Source organism: Homalodisca vitripennis, unplaced genomic scaffold (genome assembly GCF_021130785.1).
Source record: "Homalodisca vitripennis isolate AUS2020 unplaced genomic scaffold, UT_GWSS_2.1 ScUCBcl_8050;HRSCAF=15997, whole genome shotgun sequence".
Taxonomy (NCBI): Eukaryota; Metazoa; Arthropoda; class Insecta; order Hemiptera; family Cicadellidae; genus Homalodisca; species Homalodisca vitripennis.
Window position 1 is genome coordinate 1 of NW_025784177.1, and position 25,488 is coordinate 25,488.

The 25,488-nt window shown below is 31.8% G+C and overlaps 2 protein-coding genes across 2 annotated transcripts; both read right to left on the reverse strand.

The window, feature by feature from the left end:
- Nucleotides 1-349: 349 nt before the first annotated feature.
- On the reverse strand, nucleotides 350-22,149 carry LOC124374357 (protein unc-80 homolog). Its single transcript, XM_046832585.1, has 11 exons — nucleotides 22,093-22,149; nucleotides 19,682-19,900; nucleotides 18,994-19,145; nucleotides 11,882-12,056; nucleotides 10,477-10,629; nucleotides 9,465-9,668; nucleotides 8,794-8,910; nucleotides 6,223-6,363; nucleotides 5,998-6,121; nucleotides 1,652-1,852; nucleotides 350-567 (listed from the first exon to the last, which is right to left on the reverse strand). Exons 2-11 carry the CDS (start codon nucleotides 19,763-19,765, stop codon nucleotides 365-367), a joined length of 1,554 nt encoding a protein of 517 aa, XP_046688541.1. The 5' UTR covers nucleotides 19,766-19,900; nucleotides 22,093-22,149; the 3' UTR covers nucleotides 350-364.
- LOC124374358 (protein unc-80 homolog) lies at nucleotides 22,148-24,394 on the reverse strand (the record flags this gene model as incomplete). Its single annotated transcript, XM_046832586.1, has 2 exons — nucleotides 22,148-22,289; nucleotides 24,165-24,394. Coding segments are annotated over 2 exons (372 nt in total), but the record flags the coding sequence as incomplete, so codon positions are not given.
- Nucleotides 24,395-25,488: the final 1,094 nt, after the last annotated feature.

The following is a 25,488-nucleotide window of genomic DNA, read 5'->3' on the forward strand; positions in this document are numbered from 1 at the left end:
ATATCACAATAAGATATTCATGCAGTATATAAAACCATCATGCAATATAATCTTCTTATCTTAACAATTTATAAAAGCTAATGTGAAATGATTGTAAATATAAACTTTTTTAATCATATACTTTAAAAATACACAACAAAATTTGAAAAAATTAAAATTTGAGCAACTTGAAAAGACTTAAATTAAATTCTTAAAAAATAAGGTGTGAAACAGATGGTGTATGAAGAGTAAATAAGTACATAAAGACAAGTTGTTTTATATAATTTATCAATTTGAAGCAAAGTATTTAGTACCTCAGTCAGTAAGTCTAGAAAATAAATTCAGTAATGTTATCCATTTGTAAGTTGCTCATATTGTTTAATGTTTAATATGATAAAAATACCTTCTGGTTAATGAATGGTAAAAGGAGAACAAACACTGGTGATCTCTGAGAGACTACAAAGTCTATAAAGTTCCAGTACAGAAGACGTGCCTCGTGCACCTTGCTCATGTCACGAATGGTACGTGCGATCCGTGGCCAGTCTTTAACCAAATCATTTTCAAAACACACCAACAATATCTTCAAACCTAAAAATGACAGATAAAAAATATGAACAATCTTATAATATTATAATTATTATTACATAAGCCAGCATAAATTAAAAGAGTACAATAGTAGGAATAATATTTAAAAATGTTATCTAATTTTTTATTTATACATAAGGATTATTACTAATAGAAAAGTCAGCAGGCCTTGAACATTTCCTTCCAGGGTCCACTGATATGAAAGAAACACAGAGAACACATACTTAGAAAACTTTTGATTGCACTACAATCTTTCTCAACTTATAGAGAACATTATCGTTGACTTTCCACTAGTGTTCTGGTTTGACACTATAGTGTACAGTCAACTGGTACTGCAATCAAACATTTTTTGAATATGTGTTTTTTATGTTTCTTACAATTCAGTGGATTCTAGAAGAAAGTTCAAAAGGTACGCCTGCTGATATTCTTATCCATTAGTAATAATACTCGGCTTCCAGCCCTATTAATTCAAACCTTTATATATATACATGACTTTGGCAAATGTATACATGTTATTAACATAAATGTTATGTTATGTGAAGAAACATGATTATAATATATAGTTTTTAATGTAGTGACTCTTCACATCCAACAGAGGATAGTCTACGCAAGGAGTTTGACAAAACATCTAATGTAAGCATAGATTAAAGTGTACATAAATTTAAAGGGGTTGTCAAACAGAGGATGAATACAGCAAACAGTACTTACAAAAAGTTAATCCAGTACAAAATGGCAGATGTTTAAAGGTTTTACTGAATAAGACATGTGCACACGCACACACACATTCATGTTTTTCACATATTTTGATATAAATATGTTTTGTTTTATAAATTTGTCAAACTTATACAATACAATAAATAATACATACAAAATTAAATGTTATTCAAATATCTTTAATTTTTGCACCATAAAAATTATAACACACCAATATAAAATATTAAAATTGCTCTGCAAAAGTCTATGATAAATCCCAATCTTTATAATCATTCATAAGAGTAATTTCTCCTAAAAGATTCAGACACTATCAAAATATTGCTAATTGTCCACTAATTTGAGCAGAACTTAATCTATAGTTGATTTAACTTACCCAAAAATGCAACCTGATAGACTGATCTAGAAACAGTGGGACTGGTTTTGGCTTCCCTTGCCAAAAAAGTAAAAGAACCAGTCCGGGTATCAGAAGAGGACTTGATGGTGAGAGCTGCACTCTTGGAGGTGGGAGGACACATGGCATGTAACACAACTGTGAGAGTGAAGCTAATGTCTGTCTGTCGCATGCAGTGTACATCTGTTCAACAAAAAATAGTTACAGTATAATGATACAACATTTTGACACTATTCATTTTAAGAAAATACAACTTAATACAATTTTTAGTAAAAAGCTCATATAGAGAAAATTAAATATTTTGTTGTTCATACAGAACCAGGATAACAAACCTTTTAAAAACATGAGGAAGAGACTCAATGAGTTTATACTTTGTCTACAAGGGAAATATATGATTTTCCAGGATAGAAGGGATAAATAGTATGTATTTTACTTTCCATAGGGAGTTGGTATTGTGTTTGTCCATGTTAAATATTGTGATTGCTAGTTATCTAGTGGCAAATGTAACAAAAATACATTACAAATTGATTACAAAGAAGTAAAATGTTATCTTCTAATAAATAAAAATGAATCCCAAAATCTGTTGCTTAGAGCTAATCTGGAGAACAGCTGGATCAATTTGACTAATTCTTTTTATAAAATATTTTTTGAAATCCAAGGAAGGTTTATATGAAGAGAAAGATTAGAAAAGATACATGGGACATTGAAGAATTAAAAAAAAATTATGGTTGCCTGTAAAGTCGGTTTTACGGGCGAAGATTTTACGTGACAACGTCTTTTTCTCGGTAGAATATTTATTGATATGAATATTATTAAATTGCACAATAGGAACAAGGAATTGAATGAAAATAAGAATTGCACAAATTTTAACTATAGAAATATATTTTGTTTACTAAAACATTGTACATAATTTGAAATTAATTAAAATTTGTTATTGTAAATGGTAAAGTTGAATAAAACATTTACTAAAATTGGAATTTGAAATTCTTGCTAAACACAGTTAAATTCTAACTCCGCGCGTGGTGATTGGTCGGTTTAGTTCGTTTGTTTGGTCGCACTGTTATGACAGGTTAGAGGTTATAATTTGTTATTTTAAATGTTTGACTAGCAATACGCGCTGTTTCTTCTCAATCGACTGAATTACGATTGATTGCAGAGTGATTTAAACTAATAATTTACTTCACACTATCAACATTTGTCAATAGTATGACATAACCTATAAACTCAGTTTCTCAACTTTTGTGTCAATCTAACAATTACTCAATCAATCATAGTTTACGATAATGAAATATCAGTGTACAATTATTTACTTTTATTGTTGTAGTTGTTGTAAATGACGAATCTAAGCACTCCACATTTTCACGAATGAACATAGTTATCTGCTTTATATCCCGTGCGGCGGACCCACAGTTATCTGCTTTATCCCGTGCGGATCCCGTGCGGTGGACCCACTGGACGGGCATCGTAACGTTACCACCGGGCGTTACACTTTTTCATGAGTGACTCCGAGCCGCAACCTAATTTAAGACGTTGTCACGTCAAAAAATGGTACTATTTGTTTTATAATCCAAATTTAAGTGACACTAAACAGCTATCGACACTTTCAGCTGAATTTTTAACAAATTGCAGAAACATCTGTTTAAATTTAATTTTTATAAAATATTAAGTATACATCACGTGATCAGTAGTGTAATGCAGATAACAAATACAAAGTTAATACCTAAATTTTATTCAAGATTGCATGTGACGAGTTAAAAATATCTAATGCATTGTAAATACTATTTAAATACTGTTTACAAAATCAACCTTAATGAACAAAGTTGTGAATGTTTCCATACAAGTTACTCCAAACTGATGGGCTCCTTTGACATTGTGATATGAAATATCAACAGTGGCTTTATGGAAAATGAGAGAAATGAACAGTAACATGCCTCGGAAATCCATTCTTCCCCAGAATACAGTACAAAAAACAACTATAAAACTTAAAACTGTATTAAAAGGATTATTTTGGAATGTTGGTTGAACTTAATAAGGATTTCCCACTTATACTGGAAGTAGATAGGGAGTAGGTAGGTTTCTAGACTGTAATAGGTTTCTCAGTCCTACTTATGTGTGTGTATTTTCTTCATCGGGTAAACTGTACTATGACACTGGAGATATCTTAAAAGTATATGACAAGGGCTAGAAGTAAACACTTTTTGCTTGAAGTAAGTTTCCAATGACCATGTATTTGTATTTTCTTGAATGGGACAACAAGGCAGTCATCTGTGCGTTGGAAATATGAACCAGAAATGCTCCTACATGTGCAAAATATGGTCACTCAGACCTTCTGTTTCTTAACTGTGAACACTGAAATAATATGTACCTGAAGTATACCTACTTACATTTGAAAACTTTTATAGGACTATATCATATTATATCAACAGTACTTTTACTAAGTAGTGTAAAGACTTGGATTTTGAAAATTGCATATGAAGCCGTGGGTAACGGCTAGTGCTACATAAAATCTGGCAATAATGAAGAAAATACTCAATAATTCAAATTCAATTTTAAATCAATAAAAAAAAACAATGTCAATACGAGAAGATTTTAATAGATTACAATTCTAAACAAAAAATCACTATGTACAAATTGCTGCAAAAGCTAACCTTACCACACACAATTTCAGTCCCAAAATCCTCACATGGACTTAACACTTTTTTAAAGCCTAAAGGTCTGTCCATCAAGGAAATAAGAGTTAAAAGTTTAATGAATTTTATAAGCAATAAAAAGCAAGTTTAGATTTGTCTTGAAATATTTAGTATTAGCTCGTTTGAATACAATGCACATACAGGGTTGTCCAAAAATATGTTACCACTTAAATGGTATTATATAATCATTAAGTTTTTGTTGTTGCAGATTAAATATGGCCACCCGACTTACTTTGGAAGAGAGAAGAAAGGTAGCAGCTTGGATGGAAGTATTCGGATCTCCCTCAGTTGTAAGAAACAAATTTCAACAATGGTTTCAGAAGGATCCTCCAAGTCGTTTAACTATCCGTCGAATTCATGAGAAATTTGAGCGCACAGGGGCTGTGACCAATGATTGTAAAGGGAACAGTGGACGTCCCAGAAGTATTCAAACGGAAGATAACATCATAAATGTTCAAGGCACAATTATTAATAGCCCAAAGAAGTCAAGTACGAGAGTAGCAATGGAAACCGGAATCGCGCGGACTAGTGTTTTAAGAATTCTTCACTTAGACCTGGGAATGAAGCCGTACCACATTCAAATGGTACAGGCGCTTTCTGATGCTGATAAAATTGCTTGTGTACGAGCTGCAGAAGTGTTCTTAGAAATGACGAACATAGACCCTAATGTTGTGTTCTTTATGTCGGATGAAGCCACATTTCATGTCAGCGGCAATGTGAATAAGCACAATTGCGTCATTTGGGGTACATACAATCCCCATGATCGAAGAGAGCACACACGATCCTCTCCGAAAGTTAACGTATGGTGCACCACCGCATTATTCCTTAGCGGTTCGAAATTACCTGGATGATACATTTGGTAGACGCTGGATTGGAAGAGCTGGACCATTGGCGTGGCCAGCACGGTCACCAGACCTGACTCCATGTGATTTCTGGCTATGGGGAATGGTGAAAGAACGTGTGTATGCTACAAGACCTATTGACATTAATGACCTTAAAGAACGCATAACCACGGTTGTCCGCTCCATACCTAAGGAAATGTGTGAACGAGCTATGGTCAGTATGGTGAAAAGACTTCATAAATGCATTGAGAACGAAGGAATACAGGTGGAATGAGTACATTAACTTCATTTGGACTTGTAAAATAGTGTGTGTTATTATGTTAATAAAATAAAAGTGAAACCCATATAAGTGGTAACATATTTTTGGACAACCCTGTATAACAAGAGGTTCTCAATTTCTAAAGGTATGAAAATTAATTATTAACAAATATATTCCATTAATAAACTATAATCAAGTTGTTTGCGTTTGTAAGATCTAATGAGTACAAATTAATTTTGTTGTGGTCACAAAAGATATTGCACTGCACAAGCCAGAGTACTAATTAACCTTAACAAATATACTGTATAGTTGGCTTATTTTCTAGTATACAATACCAACTTGGATAAAATGTTAATTAATATATCATACATACTAAATACATCACAAAAGTATATAAGTTTTACTGTTGCAAATGACTGCAGTTAAAAACTCATAACAAGTGTCATAAAACATGTCTAAATCAGAATATAAATATATATTGTTTCTATCAACTTTAGACAGTTTAAACGTAACTCTAAATGACAAAGTTTTTATTACCTTTCCTCCCACTTCCAACTCTTAAGCAGAGAGGCAGCAATAAGTTCATGAGCATACTCTCTGTTTTCTCATGGCTGGGAAAAACAGAAACTCCTCCACAAACTTGTTCCAATGTGTATGACTCCTAAAACAATATATGAACACATATGAGAAATAGTGTTGTATTTATGTATACAAGAATTAAAAGTCATTTTAATGATACATAATTCTAAAAATGTAACTTACCCCAACAGCAAGTATCTGAAGGGCTATTAGACGCACGACCATGGAGCAGAAGTGAGGGGGTGGGACCTGACTCATCAGAGCGTTTGTGGCTGATGACTGGCTCTCACCCACTGGGGAACTGTTCTCTCCAAGTATTAGAGACTGGAAAATAACATCACAGAAGAGGTATCACATGACACATTGTACAGATGATTATTAAAGTAATACATTTTAATTCTGAAAAAAATAAATTTGTGGTGGGGAAAACATGCTTTGGTAAAGTGAAACTGGCAGAACTAATCGTGAGAGAGCAGTGGTTTTTTGAAGTCAAGACAGAAATTGGGAGGGAATTATTTTTCCCCTTAAAGTTTAGGAACAAAAATATGAGAGATTTTTTCACTTATTTTTAAACATTTATTTTGTTAAATAAAGAGGGGGACGAATACAAACAATTTTTTGTTTTATTCACTAACTTACTTCAATAAGTTTTTTCTAACCCTTACCGCAATGACAGCAAAATGCCTTGACAAGTCTATCTTTTCCTTGTTTGAAGTTTGTTTTTGACGATGGAAGCATTGTGAAGGAAACAGGATTTTTCTGGACATTTGTAACTGTTCAGTGATACAAAAAATCAGTAACACTACGTTTCCAGATCATACCAGACCGTTGCGACAAGCGTGAGTCAGGAATCACAACCACCATATTGTGTGTCAACTACACTAACTCTAAAACATGCACTTGATAAAAAACTAAACACAACACAAATTATTAAAACTGAACTACAAAATACAGGTCACAATAGGTCTGCATTCGTCGACCAACCTCCTATGACTGACCAGAAGCCAATAGCAAATGGCGATTTTCACGGCAGAAACAAGATGGTGGATAAAAAAGGAAAGGGACAGGAGTGGACCCTTATTTTATTATTGGTTCATTCTAGATGAATTTCTTAAAACCATACTGTGACTCTCCATTGGTATATTACAAATATCTAATCTGTTTGGTTTTCTTTTTAGTTAATTTTTCAGAATTGGCAACCAAAGTGGCCTAATCTTGAATGATGGCTAACTGATTAGTTGGTCTGCCAATTTAATGTATGTTGCCTCTATTAATATCCTTTTAAAGAAATAATGTTCATCATGTATTATGTTGGCTTCATGCCAATGTATATTGTTGTCTTTGGACCAATGATGGTGTGCAGTTTTTGACATAGGGTGAACGGTTACAAGCATAGTACACTTTAAAGATCAAGTCTAAATCTAATTAAACTCAAAAGAGACCATAGTTCAAATAACACCAAATTCAAAATTTGTTAAAGAACTGTAATTTTAAGCTAGAGAAACATAAACTGACATGCTTTATATCGTCATTCGGTTTTAAAAAGTAACAGTACTATTATTGAAAACAATGCTTATCATTTATTTGAATACATCTTAACTGTAATGTTTATATTACCTTCCAAATTAATGTCTTTAATTTAAAATGTATTATAATTGTACCAATTTCTATTTAGAAGTCATAAATATGGTCCTTTTTTAAGTTTATTATCTGTGTTTAGTTATTGAGAACCAAGATAATGATAACTGCAGCTGAAAAAAATACTTTTTGAAATAATCATGTTTCCATTGACATTTAAGCCCCAGATGTAATTTTTTCTAAAACTCCCCAGCAAAATATTTCTTGTTTTTATAGTTTTTGACATACCATTTAAGAAATATAAAAATGACAAAGTTATTTTTTCAAAATAGACTATTAAATACAAGATATACTTGAATATGTTATCAATGTTTTAATGCAAATTACAGGTTAAAAGTACAGGATGATTCAAGGAAACAGGACACTTTTTGAAGTTGTATTGTTAGCTATGGGCAATTAGTAACATTGAATAATAATATAATCTGTCAACAACATTTTGCCATTTAGTTATCATGGTTGTTTGGACCAGAATGCAACATTCATTTGCGATCAAGCTTAATTCAAAACAAAGCTCCAAAACAATGTGGAGAAGGTGGCATGTAGAGAATTCCACAGAAACATGAATTCATCATTTCCAGGACACTGCTTCAGCAATGAAAAAGAAATCCCAAGGCTGTGAGTGAAACTGCTTGCAAGCTGTAAGAGATAGTATCATAAGAAGTAACCTTCATCACCTAATGTAATGAATAATGTAGGGGTGTCGGGATAATGTCTCGGATACTCCTCTTGGCAATCCTCCAGCTGCTTCCCAATCTGTTTGTCTCCAACAGGGAAATAACACACTTTTAGGCAAATATAACTTACCTGGAAGGAAAACACTTGTTTTTTATGTTCTGCATATGAATAATGTAGGGGTGTCGGAATAATGTCTCGGATACTCCTCTTGGAAATCCTCCAGCTGCTTCCCAATCTGTTTGTCTCCAACAGGGAAATAACACACTTGTAGGCAAATATAACTTACCTGGAAGGAAAACACTTGTTTTTTAATGTTCTGCATGTGAACAATGTAGGGGTGTCGGGATAATGTCTCGGAGACTCCTCTTGGCAATCCTCCAGCCACTTTCCAATCTGCGTGTCTCTAATAGAGAAATAACACACTTTTAAAATATAACATACCTGGCAAGTAGACACCAGTTGTTTTAGGTTCTGCATGTGAACAATGTAGGGATGCCGGGATAGTGTCTCGTAGACTCCTCTCAGCAATCCTCCAGCTGCTTCCCAATCTGTGTGTCTCTAAGTGGGCAGGCAACACATTTTAGGCTCAGAAAACATAGACTATACCACACTAAGATAACACCAGTAACAGTTTTTATTCAATTAGTTGTACATTTGTACTAAATGTAACATTCACTTAGTCTTTGTCTATTAATTTCCAGTTATGAAATTCAGTACTGAACTGTTAAAAATTAACGCATTTCTAACAATTGTGTTTAAAGTGTTTTCAAGAAATCCATTTTAAAACTGTAGGTACCTTAAACGGTACTTTTATCTAAAACACATTATGGATTTTCTTACCATTTAGTATCTTCTTCTGTACTATGTGTATGGGAGAAACTAACACATTTTAGCACTCCCAGATTTATCTACATTTTGAATTGTATAAAGTTCAAACTGTGTTATGAAGCAACTCTTGAATATTGATTAAAACCTATTCTAGTTCAAATTTCTGTGGAATCTCTTTTACATACAGCAGTCCTCTCAAAGTCAGTATGAATCTTTATAATATTGTTTTCATTTCACATTTTATAATAATTTATCTATTTAATTTTGTTTAAAAACTAACATACTCTGATTCCAGGTTTTTTGTAGATCTTGTTAAATGTTTTGTCGATCCGTCTGAGGATGAGAATCAACGCAGGCCTGAGAGCCTCATTAGACCACTCAGTGGAGGGTAGTAGCTGTGTGATGTAACGCTGCAAACCCTTGCCTGACATTGTGTCTGGATCATATGGAGATACTTTCAGTAGAGTGTGAGCCACATCCGCCAGTCTCTGTAAAGCAATCAGAGACTAAGTTGTGATAAAATACACTACATTATGATCAGATTTTAATTCAAAAATAAATTTTTAACGAATCTACTTTTTTATTTAAAACATTAGGAATTTTTTAACTTTACGAATTTAAAAGACAAAATCACTACATATTACATTTAATACTTTTAACCCCGACGTCCGTGTAATACGGACGTCATAAATATGGTGTCAATTCCTGACATCCGTATAGTGCGGACGTGCCCTTTTCATTATTTTGCCAAATGCTTTGAAATTCCACAGACTTGTGTAAAAAGATGTATTACATTGAAATATAGTTGTTTGTAAAGCTTTGACTTCGTATTTCTAAAATATGTAAATATTGTTTATTTATTTTATTTAAAAGAGTTACAATATTTAATACTTTCACTGCCGACATCATTTGACGTCATGCATAAAATTCTATAGACTGCCGACGTCTTTTGTTTCATAGACGAAATCTAGTATTCTTCTTCATACGAATATCTAGATTTACCCAGTAAAGACTCACCCATTTTTTTATTTGATATTTTGTGAAAATTGTCTGGAATTTTAATTTACTATCTTCAGTTGTCTTCATCAATTTAATAAATTAAAAATTTCACCACCATAACTTATAATAAAACTCTTAGAAGTTGAATTAAACTTGAATGGTGTATTCAGTTGATCTTTTAGACCTCCAATGCAAAACATGTACTTCAGGGACCAAAGTTAACATATCAGCAACAATTGTTACTTCTTCAGTATGATAAAAGATAGGTTGTTAGTGTAGGGTTTAGTTTATACTGACACTGTGAGAACGCAGATCCAGGAGCTCCACAACCTTGCCATCCTGGGGATACTTCTTGTTGAGCTCTACCAGCCGAGCTGTGCATGTTGTCACAAAGTCTGCTACAAGGGAAAGTAGCACGTCTCGTGGTCGCCGGAAATCATTGCGTAATACCTAAAACAATGTTACTTACTCAGTTTTAGTAAATACTGACACTATGAGACTGCAGATTCAGAAGGTCTATAGCCTTGCCATCCTGGAATATGTCTTGTTGAGCACAATGTTACTTACTCAGTTAAAATCATTTTATTATGTACTAAAAACATAAATGTACCTAACACAAATACAAAAAGTCTAATACAGTTTTTAAACATGTGGTGTTTGGTATACTAATAATACATTTTTATAGTTTGTAGTTTTTAGTTACAACATTAAATTTCTAATTAGTTGTAAATATGTTTCAAACTCCTCCTATAATAAAGTACTGAAAATATAAAAAGAAAGATGCAATCTATGTAGCCAAAACTAATGAAAAATTGTTATTAAATAATACTACATTAATTACAAAAATTACATTGAAAATTTGATTAATTACAATAGGGAACTAATAAGACAAAAGAGACTAAACTTACATTTTTAACTGATATTTTAGAAATTTCTGTACAAAATGTACTTGGAGTAAATTTAATGAGTGAAATGGCTTGAAGATGGTGATCGACAACATGGGATTATTGATTGGATATCAACAACGAGAAGACCTCTCAAAGAGAATACAATTTTCTTTGGATTAAATTAAACGAAATATCCAATAGTTCAGGTTGGGACAGAACAGATCACAGAATATCTGTAATCTCAAATGACACAACTCTTCAGGAGCTCACTGTCTGCTCCATAATTTAAATGTATACGCCTACAACTGTTCAGACTGGAACAGAAACAGATCAAGGAATATTTGCCACCCCAAAAGACACTAAACTCTTCATGAACTCACTGTCTGCTCCATCATTTAAATGTATACGCCTACAACTGTTCAGACTGGAACAGAACAGATCAAGGAATATTTGCCACCCCAAAAGACACTAAACTCTTCATGAACTCACTGTCTGCCTCAACAATGAGCCAAATGAAATAGATAAAGTCAAGTTGATTCTATTAAGAATGTGTAGCATTACACAATGAGAATATTTATGAACATCCACACTACAAAGAAGAGCTCTAATTAACAGTTAGAAATGATTTTGAGAATGGGCCGTCACTGCATGTTTTGTGTTCTTTTTAGTTTTAGATTTTTACAAAGACTTGATTAATTTTTTACGGTATAAGCTAAACAGTAATATTATTTATGAACTCTTTACCATGGTACTTACACACATGTGTATTGTTAAGGACTGTTTTCCAACAATAAATAGTTGATTATATTTCCTACCTCAGAATCTTCCATGTCTCTCTCATGATACATTTTAGTTCTGCTTCGATCACTCAAATATTTTGAGTGGGAATCCTCCTCAAAGTCAAAGCCAGGAGAGTATGGAGCACGACTGTAGTTTTTCTGGCTAGATCCTTTGTGTTCTGGACTTGATGGGTTTGGTCCATTGTAGTTCCTACAGACAACACTACTATTAAACTTTTAATTAATTTGTATTTATATACTAAAGAAAAAATATATCTCGTTAGCTTAAAAATCTCTTAATAAACAAACGTACATAATTAATTTTGATTAGATTTATATGTTATAACTCAACACATACAATACTCAGGGAGACCTGTGAAGGGATTAGGTAGGAGAGTAAGGGATATTATTGACGTTTAGTCTGTTTGCATGTTTTTATTTAGAATTTGCTTGTTTTACATAATTTTGAAAATACATAAAAATAAATAGCAAATGTAGTAATTTGGGATACATTTTTACTTTGTATTTAAAATTTCTCAAATGTGTTTACAGCAGAACAGTGAAAAAATTCAATTTGTCAGAGTAACTTTTTGTGAACTCTGAATTTTGAGTTAATGGATGGCCTACAGCTGAACTTAGTTGATGAGCAATATGCAGGAACTGTTCACAAATCTAAGTTCGTAATAGAGCTTAATTCAGCTGAGCTTCATGGTTTTGAAGACTAAAATTTTTCACATATTCACAGTTTGCAATATTTCAATTTTCATTTAGAATATGGTTGATTCCTGTCAATTTCTCTAAGAACTAAGACATAAGGGTGTATTTAAACTTATTTCCATTTTGAGATAATTTCTCAGTAGACATTTTTACAAGACACGCATTTACAGTACAGTAAAACGTCGATAATTCGGGCATCAAAAATCCGGACTGTCAATAATCCGGATTTGTATCTAGCAAAAATTAAAACATTGTACCATCTGCTCTTGCACTATGTTCCTTAGCGTCAAGTGGGCAATGGCGAAAAGGCGCATAGCGATGAGATGAGGAGTCTGTTATAAAAAGTACACTGTACTGTAGAGTACCTATGGTTTTTTGCCAACATTCTGATTGATAATCTTTTGTAAGTAACATACATACAGTACTGTGTAAAGGCAGGAAAAGAAAGCAGTTATTTTTGGTTGTTTATTTAAGCAATTTCTTTCTGAGGAAACAGAAACAATGGAATCTGACAGTGACGACCCAGAACATGAGACAGGAGAAACAGAGCCGACTCATTCTGAAGCGTTTGTAGCAGTGGAGAAACTGGCAGGACACACCCACTCAGCTGATTCTTTTAAAACAAATTAAGGACTTAGCTGTGAAAAAACAAACCACTACTGCAGTTCAAAAACCTATTACACATTTAAAAAAATCTCAAATTGTGTTTGATTTTTTTACTGTACACGTGTTGCTACTAACAAATTACAATACAGTGTTTGAACATAAAAGATGTTTTTGATTAATTTCACCTCTAAACTCTTTACTGTATAAGAGAATAAACTTTTAAAATGTTTGTGTACTTAAAATAGTGTATACTGGCCTTTTTTTAAGGTAATTTCAATAATCCAGATGGGGTCTGGTCCCAATTAATCCGGATTATTGACGTTCTATTGTATATAGTTTAGTAATGCAAATTCTTGTGGTTTTAAAGTACAAGTTAAATTTAGATATATAAGCCAATCTCCTCCCTGGAAATATTCTATATGTGTCTTGACCCTTCAAACACACAGTATCTTTTAAATTGTGATCTCTTAACTAAAATATATTTTCACTTCTGATCTCTAACTAAAAAATACAAAAATATCAGATATTGTCTATCAAGATTATTACTGTAGTAATTTGTGTAATTGGAAATTAATATTGTTTGTCTGTTGACTTCTTAACCAATGTCAGGTAAATTATGACACATACTGGTTACGTATGGTGGGTTGGGACTGATTGTCGAGACACTTGCTACTTATGTAACCTTGCACTGTTCAATACTATTTATCGGTAGATATTGTTTGTTAAAATGTCCTTTCTAAATATTTAACACTTTAAATATAAACACAGACAACACAATTTTACTGGTTATGGCAGAATATTGTATTTTTATTTCATTTGTCTGAGACTAGATATTCTGGTTATTATTCTTTTTCATTTCAATTATTGTTTCTTTGGAATGTTTTTTACACTATCTAATAGTTAGTTTACATTACCTATTGTGATGAAACCGTAAACTTATGTGATTATGAAGGTTAAATAGTGCTTTATAGTGACTGTGTTATGACAGTGATATGATAAAAACACTGAATACTGAATTATAATTCAGCCATTCTTTTCAAACATACACCTAAGGGTATAAAAATTAATTACTGAATTTCCTAATATAACCGTTAATAAAGCCTTTCAAAACATCTAATAAAAGTAGAACTGATAATATTTTGCATTAAAAAAAATTATTTTGTCATTTTCTTTAGCTTTGAAGTTGTAGCTTTCTTACTGGCTAGATGTAACCAAACATATGTTTTTTTTTGGACAGCTGATACATTGTTAATCAGTTTCCCTCCAAACAAAATTGAGGTTATGGTTCAAGAAGATTGGAAGTTTTCTCTTCAACTGGGGGGAAATTTTCCATTTTTGATTTGGTAAGTTTTTGCTGGTTTTTTTAACTAATACAAAAATCAATTCTTGATGTCACGTCCGTAACAAAAAACTACTAAAAGTTTAAAATACCAATTGTAATAGTTGGTTAATCAACATGAAATTTTATAAAAGTTAGGAGTGTACCTTTTTTTTAATTAATTGGTAGTCTTTATGTGAATGAATAAAAATATTTTCGACAAAAAATAAGTGTTACAGACGTGACATCTCGTACTGTTTAAACACGATACTATCTTGTCTGATATGGAAAAGGCAGTGTTTAACAGCTTGTGTGTGCTTTTTAAAACCTATAGGCCTACTTGAAGTTTGTTTTTGTACCTTGCAGTGATTTCAGTAGCCTAGGCTTACATGGTGCCTTGTGTTTCCAACCTTAAAAAAATGTGTGCTAAACATTAAACTTTCGTTTGAGTAAAATATGCCAATATAATTAAGGTTGTGGGGTGAGTGGTGATATTCAAACCCTTAGATAGCTACAGTATTTTGTAATTTTAATGGATTCTAAACAACAGTAAAGGTTAAACCTTCACTTGTCTTCATTGGGCATTCCTATTCGCCAGTTACTGAGTTACTGGACATACCCACCACCGCAACTGGATGAAGTGGGCAGATGTGATCACCGCTTAGGCCTACTGATTACAAAGAGGTTACATTTCTCTAGTTATGTTATTGTCTTAAACTTATAGTTTTTGGAGTGGTTATTTAAAACTAATATAAACCTGTTTTTATTTTTTTCCAGAAAATGTCGAGTAGAGATCGTGTTGCCCAAATGCAGAGCGAAGAAGAAGGAAAATCCAACTAAGTGGCAAGAGCATCTTGAGAAAGATAAGTTGCGTAAGAGAGCCGTCTCAGAGCTAAGGAAAAAGAAGATTTACATGGTGATAATAAACTTTTACTCCTAAAAAGGGAAAAAGATAGGGAAAGACAGCGTCGTTGCAGGTTGAGAAAGAAAAATGTTAATGTTGAAGTCTCTGGGTCTGATCTTGGCTCTTACAAAAGTCCAAGAAACCCTAGGAAAGGCTGGTGAAGAAGGTAAAAGCTTTGTTGCCTAAGAGTCCGTCAAAAAAAAACGTGCAGTTTTTAAGCGTTTAATGTATGAAAACCTTTGGTCCTGAGATAGTTAAAAATATTTTTTAAAACAAGAAAATCTGGATCAAGACAACTATCAGAAGAGTGCAAACAGAGCGTGATTGAATTTTTTTAACAATGATGAGATTAGCCGTCAGGCTCCAGGAAAAAGGGATGTCAAAATCTGTAAAGGACCCTCTTACTGGGAAACGGGGCCTGATCCAAATTCGCCATATGGTTTATGGAATTAGAGAGGCTTATGAACAGTTTAAAAGTTCGCATCCAGACGAGAAGATTTCAAAATCTAAGTTTTATAGCTTGCGGCCTAAACACATCCTGCCCTTAAGTGAGATGCCCCATACAGTATGTGTTTGCATTAAACACGCCAACTTCTCGTTCTTGATTGAACCAATATCTAAATTTCATCCTGCATTCCCAAAAACTCATAATGAGCTTTTAGGGTCAGTTTTTGTTGTGATACAGAATCAGTGACCTGTATGACAAATGAAATGCGAGAACTGTATTCAAAAATTAGAGGACTCTGCTGAGTTCTGATGTTGATATGAATAAAAAGGCTCAAGTGGAAGGAGTGGAAAAACAGTAAATACTAATAGACCTAAGTTGGTAGAAAATACTACAAACGTTGAAGAGGATGGTTTTTAACATTAAACAGTCAACTAGCTGCATTTAAGACGCACACATATATTAAAAGAGTACAGGCACAATACTTTGAGAAGTGTAAAAAATCTTTGACCAAGAAACCCCAAAAGTGCTGTAATGCAAGTAGACTTTGCAGAAAAATTATTCGATCATCCAACAGGATGAAATTCAAAGCGCTCACTGGGCTCATAACCAAACTACAATATTTACCTGTTGTATTTGGCACAATGACAAAGTATACAGTTTTGCTGTCATAAGTGATGACTTGAAACACAGCAAAAACTCAGTGTTTGCTTTTATGAAGGCAATTATAGTTAAATTTAAGGAAGGTAGTTCCACAAGTAAATAAGTTGATTGTTTTTTTCAGACAACTGTGCAGGCCAATTTAAGAGCCGGTTTAATGTCGCCATTGTCTGCTACGCTGAGAAAGATTTTGGAGTTACGTTGGAGTGGAATTTTTTTTGCTTCGGGGCACGGCAAAGGGGCAGTTGATGGAGTGGGAGGTTCTGTCAAGAGAACTGTCCTGGAGGGAAGTTCAAGGGGAGGCAATGTTTTGTGAGCACGCCTTATGATTTTTATGAGACAGCCAAAGTAAAGTGCAAAGAGACTGTCATTTTATTTGTCCCACAGGCTGAAGTAGATTCAGTTGCAACACTCCTCACTAAAAGATGGGACAACCTGATTGAAGATACCTAAAATACAATCTATGCATCACTTTCAGGGGTATGACGATAACTACATGTCATTGGTAAGACATCGGTTGATTTGATGTTAAAAGTTCCAATTTGTAGAAGAATCTTTAAGTGATGAACCTTCAAGTGAAGAAGAAGACAACCCTTCTAGTTCAATGACTCTAACAAAAGATCATGACCGCTTCTATAGGTTTAAGGATGTGTATACTGACTCTGAGGACAGCTCTAAAGAAGAAGAAGAAAATTACAACGAAACCTGCTCCATACACATTTGATGAATTGAAGCTGGATGTGTACCTTGTCGTCTCATTTACCACGGGTAAAAAGACTTTGAATTTTGTGGCAGTAACTCAAGGAGAAGTACAAGCCTGATCGTGAAATTGAAGTTATGTTTATGGAACCTTATGGAGGCAAATCTACGTTTAAGCCTAATGAAAATGACATAAGCTTTATATCTTGTGACCAGATCGTTGGCATTTTGCCTAAACCTGATATAATTACCAAGGGAGGTAGAAATTCTTTACCAGTTTAAAAATGATGTTTGCTCTGTAAAAGTTAGGACTTGGACTTTTGTCAAGCTCTGTCACTAAGACAATTTAGTCATTATTTTATTTATTATTATTATTTTATTGTTACTGACTAGTCAGTAATATTCTTCTTGTAATTTTTTTACATTATTTCAGGTTTTAGATCAGGTATAAAGTTTTTCCACCACTCACGGTGATTTTTTCTCCTCGCCCATGGCGATTTTAGCCCTCACACACATATATTACATGATTATATTATTATTAATTATATTATTACATATAATATATGTTAAAGTGTGCATTGTGTCAAATAAATGGTTTTTAATGAGAAATTTTACTTTATTGTCATGTCCGTAACAAACCCCAGTCACGTCCGTAACAATGTTTACATTTTTTTTATTTTTTATTTCCAATGTTTTCTGATTAGACATTAATGTTTCCCAGTAGGAAATTTTCTTAAGACTATCACAGATAATTTTAAAATTGCATATTTCTCAAATAATTAACAGACTTTTAAACAGTTGTCATACTATGTCAGAACCTAGGTGCTTTTCACGTCACGTCCGTAACACCAACTCTATTAGATATGGCATTAAAACAAATAATGTTTTATGTATTTTATATTCAGGATGAAAATTGTATACACATTTGTCTATCTGCTTGGTATTAAATATTTATAGAAAAAAAAAAACTTTAATTTTTATTCTAATGAGAAGGTGTGTAACTGTCACGTCCGCAACAAAAGAATGGCTGAATTGTCACTGTATCACTGAACACTTTTTCAAGACAAGAAAATCACTATAATAGAAAAACAAACTATATAAAAATTGTAAATACTTCTTCACCTGTGTGGAATAGATTTTTTAAGTTTGTAAAAATTATTTATTAAATGTAAACTATAAACTTACTACCATAAAATGTCTAATGTAATCCTATGTAATGTAGGTCAATCAACCTGTTGATTTTTATGTAAAACATTTAAAAAACAAAAAGGTAAATCTGCTAAATTTTTAAAAATTATTTTGGTTTTCCTCTGTAGGAAATGTTATGGATTACCCAAAAAAATATAAATAACATACCTCATTGAAAACATTGTTTTTTTGTTATTGATATTAGTTTTTTTACTAAACTTTTTAAATTTTGACTTTAATAGTTTCACTATGATCATAGCACAAAAAAGTATTCCTTTCAAATAATGTTTTAATTCAACAATTAGTCAATACAAACAGTACAAATGTTAGAAGGGTAAAACTCCTACATTTTTACTAATTACCGACCAGGATTTGAGGGGACAGAATAATTACTATATCAATGAGTTAAAGAACAAACACTGAGGGCGAAAATTATTCTCTGAAAAAATAAACAAATAACTTACAAATAAAAAAATTACTTTGAAAGAACTAGTAATTTAAAATTACTATTAATAAAATAATTACAAAAAGCAAGGTTGTTACTGATAACTTGACAAGATAATACTATTGCTACTCTTATAATAAAGCTGTTTTCACTTTGCGATACTTACTTTGCTAATCCCTCACAGTTATTTACAAGAGTTTTTATAGCAATCGCCAGCTGACTTATTATTTCTCTTTCAGTTTTTCCTTCCTGTAGTCTGCGGTAACTTGGTAGACGAATCTGCTGGAGATAGCAAGGAAGTACCGCTTCTAGAATTGTCTGCCAATTTAAAAAACAATTTTTAAAAATTTGCTAATAAAATATGTAATGTTTGCTATTTTATTATTGAGAGAATGATTGCAAAATAAAAAACCATTCAAAAGTAGTTCAGATTATGATGATGATGAACTAGTCAATCATATTACTAGATTACATTTAGGCCTATATTTTGAAAGGTTGACTGTTGATAGTGGATTGTTATAATACATAGGTGATTATTTGTTTGGGTTCAAGGTGTCACAAGTTCCTCTAACTGTGTTATAAACAGAATGAAGTAGCTACAAATTCTCTTCATGTGCCTGGAGATTTGTTAAATTAATATCACACCATGTCTTTATCCAAATATGCCTTACTTTTGTTACTGGGTTATTACACTATGTTTTCTTCTTTTTTTGAGTGAAAATATTAAAAGATTTTATTCTCTCAGATTACGTAAGTTTCATTCAATCAACAGAATTGGTGTAAAAGAGGTGGGTTGAAATTTAGCATAACTGGACATAAATATCTAGATCTAAGTATTAGTGGAATATACTTACCAGCATCTGTTGTGCTCTAAGAGAGTCAGCTGCATATGCAACCACCATTACACAGAGAGAGATACAGTCAAGCACAGTGACCATTTCACTCTCATCATGATAACAAAAGTCAATAGCCTGCAGGGGCTTCTCTTCTTTGACCAGTTCTCCTATGTTAAGAGGATCAGGTGATGGAGTCTCCAGGCTAAGCAGCAGGCTGAATAGACAGGATGACGGAACCTGCAGCAATATATTAATTAATATACCCATTAATATAGTAGGAGATTCGAGAATCTACCCTAGAAAATTAAAAAATGTATATTTTAAACTGGTATTTTGTGTAGTTTTCAGTAAAATATATTAAATGCACTTAATTGGATTTTCAGATTAAAGATGCGTGCAATGTAGGTTAAGAATATTGAGGTTTAATGGTAGAGAGATATTTTGTGTGTTGTTGAGATTTATTTTTTTATTGATGTTAATTTGTAAAAATATACATTAATATTTTAGTTCTGTTGTTTTTTTTTACCATTGTTACTCATGAGTGAACATTGTGGTGATCAAGCTATTGTTTCAGGGTATTATCTAACACACAAGAATCAGCACAAGTTCAAATAATGTTTTTGAGTACATCTTGGCCATTGTCAAACAAATTCAGAATGTCTTGTAGACAGCAAGTCTTTTAATCATCCGCCAACAACCTTGTAGAAATACTGTTTTATTTTAAAATTTCATTCAATTAATGGTTTTTGTTGATTTCTATATGAATATATTACATTTTTACAGATTTTTGGCTGGAGAAATCATATTAGATTGTGGGTCACTAAAGATCTTTGAATTGCCTAAAACATAATTTTAACTGAGTATCACCCATAGACTTGTAAAAGCTTTGTGTATCATAAAGGTGCAAGAAATATAATAGACATCTGAAGCAGAATGTTTAAGTTTCTGGTAAAACATATTTTTAAATCCAGTATTACAATTAGTTATAGACAACAAAAAATGTAAGCACTACCAAAAGCAAATGCACAATATTCAAGAGGCTATTTTAACCCTTTCAGTGCCACTATCATTTCCCCAAGTCATATGCATAAATTGCCAGACTATTTCTCACAGTTTTACATGTGTCTGGTAATATATATATATATATATATATATATATATATATATATATATATATATATATATATATAAAACCAGCCATTCTGACTATAATTGTTTAATTGTTTATTATAAAATAAGGATTGTAAATTTAAAGTTTGAAGTAAATTTTTGTATATACAGTATTTATATATTTTTTTCACTTACATTATATGAAAAAGCATGTAAAATTAAATAAAAGTCATATATAATAAATTGTTTGATCTTATAATGTAATACAGAATCACAATAAAAAACAAATAAGGCAAAAAGCCATTTTGTTACTTATCGAAACAAACATCTAAATTTCAGAAATAATAACAATCACTACTAAGAGACAGTGAAAGAGAAAAATCAATAACAATTGATAGTTTGGTTTTAGGAGAATGACATGAACTAAATGGTTAGTTAAAAAAAAAAACGTAATATATGGATAATAATAAAGTATGAATCACCTACTAAGTGGACGCTGGTAATTTATGCATATTTTATACTATGTACACACTGCAGCACTGAAAGGGTTAATACTTAAATCATAGATGAAAGAGTATAAATCCAATAAAAAGTTCTAATTAGTGATGGGTTCATTAAAAAACATTTTGATTCTGATACCAACATTATGGTCTTGATTCTCAATTCTGATTCCTGTATTATTTTTTAGTAAGAAATAAGAACATAACCCATTCTAAAAAATGTATATCACCATATTTATTAGGGATGAGCCGATACCAAAAACATTTGATTCCAATTCTAGTACTGATACGCAATCATAAATATATAAAATTCAAAATGTGAGCCAAATATTATTTAAAAACTATTGTAATTATTTTATTTATCTACGTTTATCCATACAGAAGTTACAGCAATCACATATTTCTAGTGATTTGGCAATTTACTTATAGACTGGTGTCCACATCTATAAGTAAATAATAGACTTCAATAATAAATTTATTTGAAGATTCAGTAGATTTTAGATTCAGCTTTGACACATCACTAGTCATGATATTACGGCACTTGTGTTGATTTTATTCATTATTTTGAAATAAAATACTTTGAAAATATTGGTTATTGGAATCGAGTGAAAAGAGGATACATCGATACTGTTCTAAATCAAAGTATCAAGTATTGGAATCGACCCATCTCCAGTTAGTTATAATGAATAAAATTCAAACGTAAATGTCCTCTGGAGGTTAGAAAATATTCTAATAATGTTGAAATAATAGTAAACAATAAACCATATACATGAAAAAAATTCGAATTTTTGTTAACTAAACTAATTAACTTTATGATACCTTATGTGCATCACCAAATTGCGCAGTATCATCAATATCAAGAATAGCAGACACACTACCGAAACATCTGGAGGATGAAGGGTTTTCGATTCATCAAATAAAATTGCTTGACAACATACTCCACAGTCCTGGTGACCAGCTTGTTTGTCTGGTGGCTCGCATACAGTTGAAGCAGAGTAGGAATGATAAGAAAATAGCTGAAAGTACAATTAAAAATTAGTTTACCAGAAGAATGGTAATTAGATGACTGATGGTGTTAAGATTTAGATGTCCATGTTTATAAATTTAATTTGTTGTAATACATGTTTTGTGAAATAAAAATAATAAAGCTCAACCAATTTCCTAGTTGTAGTTATTAAAATGTTATGTTAGTTATTTCAATATACTTTTAACTTATACAATTAACTTAATTTTTGTAACAACAGTCCAATATAAATTAAAAAAGGATCATAAAGTTTGATAATTCACAATTTAGAAATCAAAAATAGGATGGAACATTTGGTTTTGTTGTTCCTTTTAGTAGTATATTACCTTGGTATTATATAAATATTACTATTGCAGTTTCAAACTTGTGCTGACAAATTACTTCAGTAATTTGATCCAGTGACCAGGTATACTGATGAATCTCTTAATAATTAGTAGTTTCATGCATTATTCATCTTCAGTAAGTTAATACTTCAGAAATACAAGGTGGAGATATGAAGATCAAACTAAGTAATAAAAATTACTTTTGTTTTCATGAACAATTTTTATACTACCTCCTCCTTTATTTCTTTATTACAATAATGATACATTGATACATCATGCAAATTTTTCCCTAAACAATGACATGCTTGAAGCCATGTCCAATATAAAGAGTTTATTTGGCCAAAAACTTTGAAAATCAAACATTCTGAGAGGCATTTATCATCATGAATTTTCCATTTTTGATGAACTAAAATTTGACCCATTTCCTCTGTACTGACACATTTAGATAAAACAGTTTACAGTTAATTTGATAGAAGTTTCTATATGTAGATCACAACTAACTGCATTTTTAAAACTAATGAAAGTAAATTGTGATAAAGTTTACAAGTGTGTGTTACAAGGCAAGTTTATGTCTACATAAATAAGATTTCAATTTGAGATCTTACTTATTCTAATAAGTAAAATTGGAGTGTAAATATCAAATAACACATTGAAAATTGTAACATCAAAATTTAAGTTTTCTTACAGAATCAACTACTTGAAATATTTTAATTGAGAGTTTCGGTTAAAAACATCTGTTAACTAAAAATTGCTCTCCATAGCAAGGTTAAAATATTTCAAGAATTTAGTTTGAGAGCAATGTTTTATAATACATGCAAAGCCTTTGATGTTGGTTATGACATGGCCATGTAAGCCTTATAACTAAGATTTAAAATTGTAGTCACATAAAGGTAATAAAGAATCTTGGGGCATTGGAAAAAAGTTTAATTTAGTATCATTCGTAAATAAATATACATTTTGATATATCATTGATTCCGAAAGGCCTTACAATAATAAAATAAATATTCAAAAATTTGTATTTATTTACCAGTGATAGTAAATTAAATTATAATAATTGTTTGATGATGAAATTTAAAGGGAAAACATTAAGAATGCTAATTTACTAATTTAGGTTTTACTGTTTGTAACTTAAAAACAAAACAATGACAGACAATTATTCCAAATAAATGACCTAATCTAATCAATGGTAGTATTTATTTTTGCTGAGGTTAGTCTGCCAAGTTTGAGCTGTCATCAGTATTTTAATGGCCATTCTAAACTGTCTAAATCACTAAAAACTCGTTCAATTAGTACAGTATTATAGTGATATTATAATCATAACAAAAGTTTTACATAACAATTTTTTGTTCTTTTTGAATGATAAGCATTTGTCCAACAGTGTCAAATTATTGCCAACAGCAGACAGAATGAGCCAGGGCAAACAAAATTGAAACTCAAGTAACAAATGAAGGAACCCGGGGATCTCACTCCTAGCATTATTGCGTTCCTTGATTAACTCCAGCAACGAAGGTTTATTAAAATTTAAGACAGTGTTAGTCACTTACCCATTAGTTGAAAATATATTTTTGAAGTTATGGGCTGCATTAATGTAGGTAGCCATGACATATCGTAGAATACATGCATCTTCACTGTGAAGGATAACTGCTCCATTGAGCACATTCAGGAAAAGATGGATGTCACCAGAGTAAGCGAAGTTACCTGCCATAGCCTCGAACATTCGAGCTATGAGACGTACCCACATGAATTTGTGAAGCACATCAAGCCCTAGAAGTTCCTGTCAACAACAAATATTGAAAGTTAAAAGGAACCGATACATAAACATATCACAGAAACAGATAGAAAGCAATTAAAAGTTATTCTCAAAAATAAACATTAAATTTATATATTTTTCTATAAATAAACAGTGTATTTAATAACAGAAATAACAATGAACAATTTAATAACAGTCTGGGCAAGTACAATTAGTTTACAAGCTAACAATCCAGACAACTTCTATGGGTGTTGTGGTTCAGCCAAAACAGACAAAAGTATTGGAAAAACACTTCATGAATTTAACTTTTTGAAATTAATTTGTTGCTGCATTTTGAGCAGCAAGAAATCAGGCCAAGACATCTTATACAGCAACTTTAATAAACTTGTAAAAAAAATCATTAAAGCATTGGATAAAAATATTAAAGTCACTTCACAGTTTCAGCAAAAGTCAGTTCTTGAATTTAGCCAAGGCTGCCACAGCAATTATTAGAAGCAATACCACAATTAGGAATAAAAGTGTAAAGAACTGGTGTTATTACAATCTGATCTTGGGAGTAATTAACATTATCTTGAAAAACAAATGCTTAAAATAGTTCCTAATTATCTGTGAAGGGACTCTTTTATATTTATGTTACATAACCAATATGAAACTTTATTTATATTCTATTTCATATGGGTTAAATTTATGTGTGTATGCTGACAATACTACAGCCTGTAAACACTGACACATGCAGCACAGTTACTTCATGACAAAAATTTACAAATAGTATAAACAGATCTACAGCCTCTAATACAAGATGTTAATCTTTTCGCAGGAAAAATTTGATGTTGAACCAGTAGCCGAGAGGTTTCTACTGGCCTCTGGTGGGAATGTGTGTAACATACCTGTTACACCCATTCTCCCTTCTTTACATTTGAAGTATTTACATTTAATCATATACATATAGTATTCGTTTAATCACATTTTCTTTGGATCATTTTTGGTTTGTTAGCTTACTACCTGACTGACTAGAGATTCAAGCAATAGCTTTTTTTCTGGTTTTCGGTATTCCAAAGTCATCAATAATGTTTCTTAGTTTAATTTTAAATTAATCTCATTTTTGGGTGCACAGCAAC

Bases quoted from the DNA above. Each gene is read 5' to 3' on its own strand.
- LOC124374357 (XM_046832585.1), bottom strand. From the start codon at position 19,765: ATGGTCACTGTGCTTGACTGTATCTCTCTCTGTGTAATGGTGGTTGCA. The intron at 6,364-8,793 runs GTATGTTATATT...GTTATTTTCCAG, and splicing joins AACTGGTGTCTACTTGCCAG to TCTCTAATACTTGGAGAGAA. The intron at 1,853-5,997 runs GTAATAAAAACT...TTTGTTGAACAG, and splicing joins AGTTGGAAGTGGGAGGAAAG to ATGTACACTGCATGCGACAG.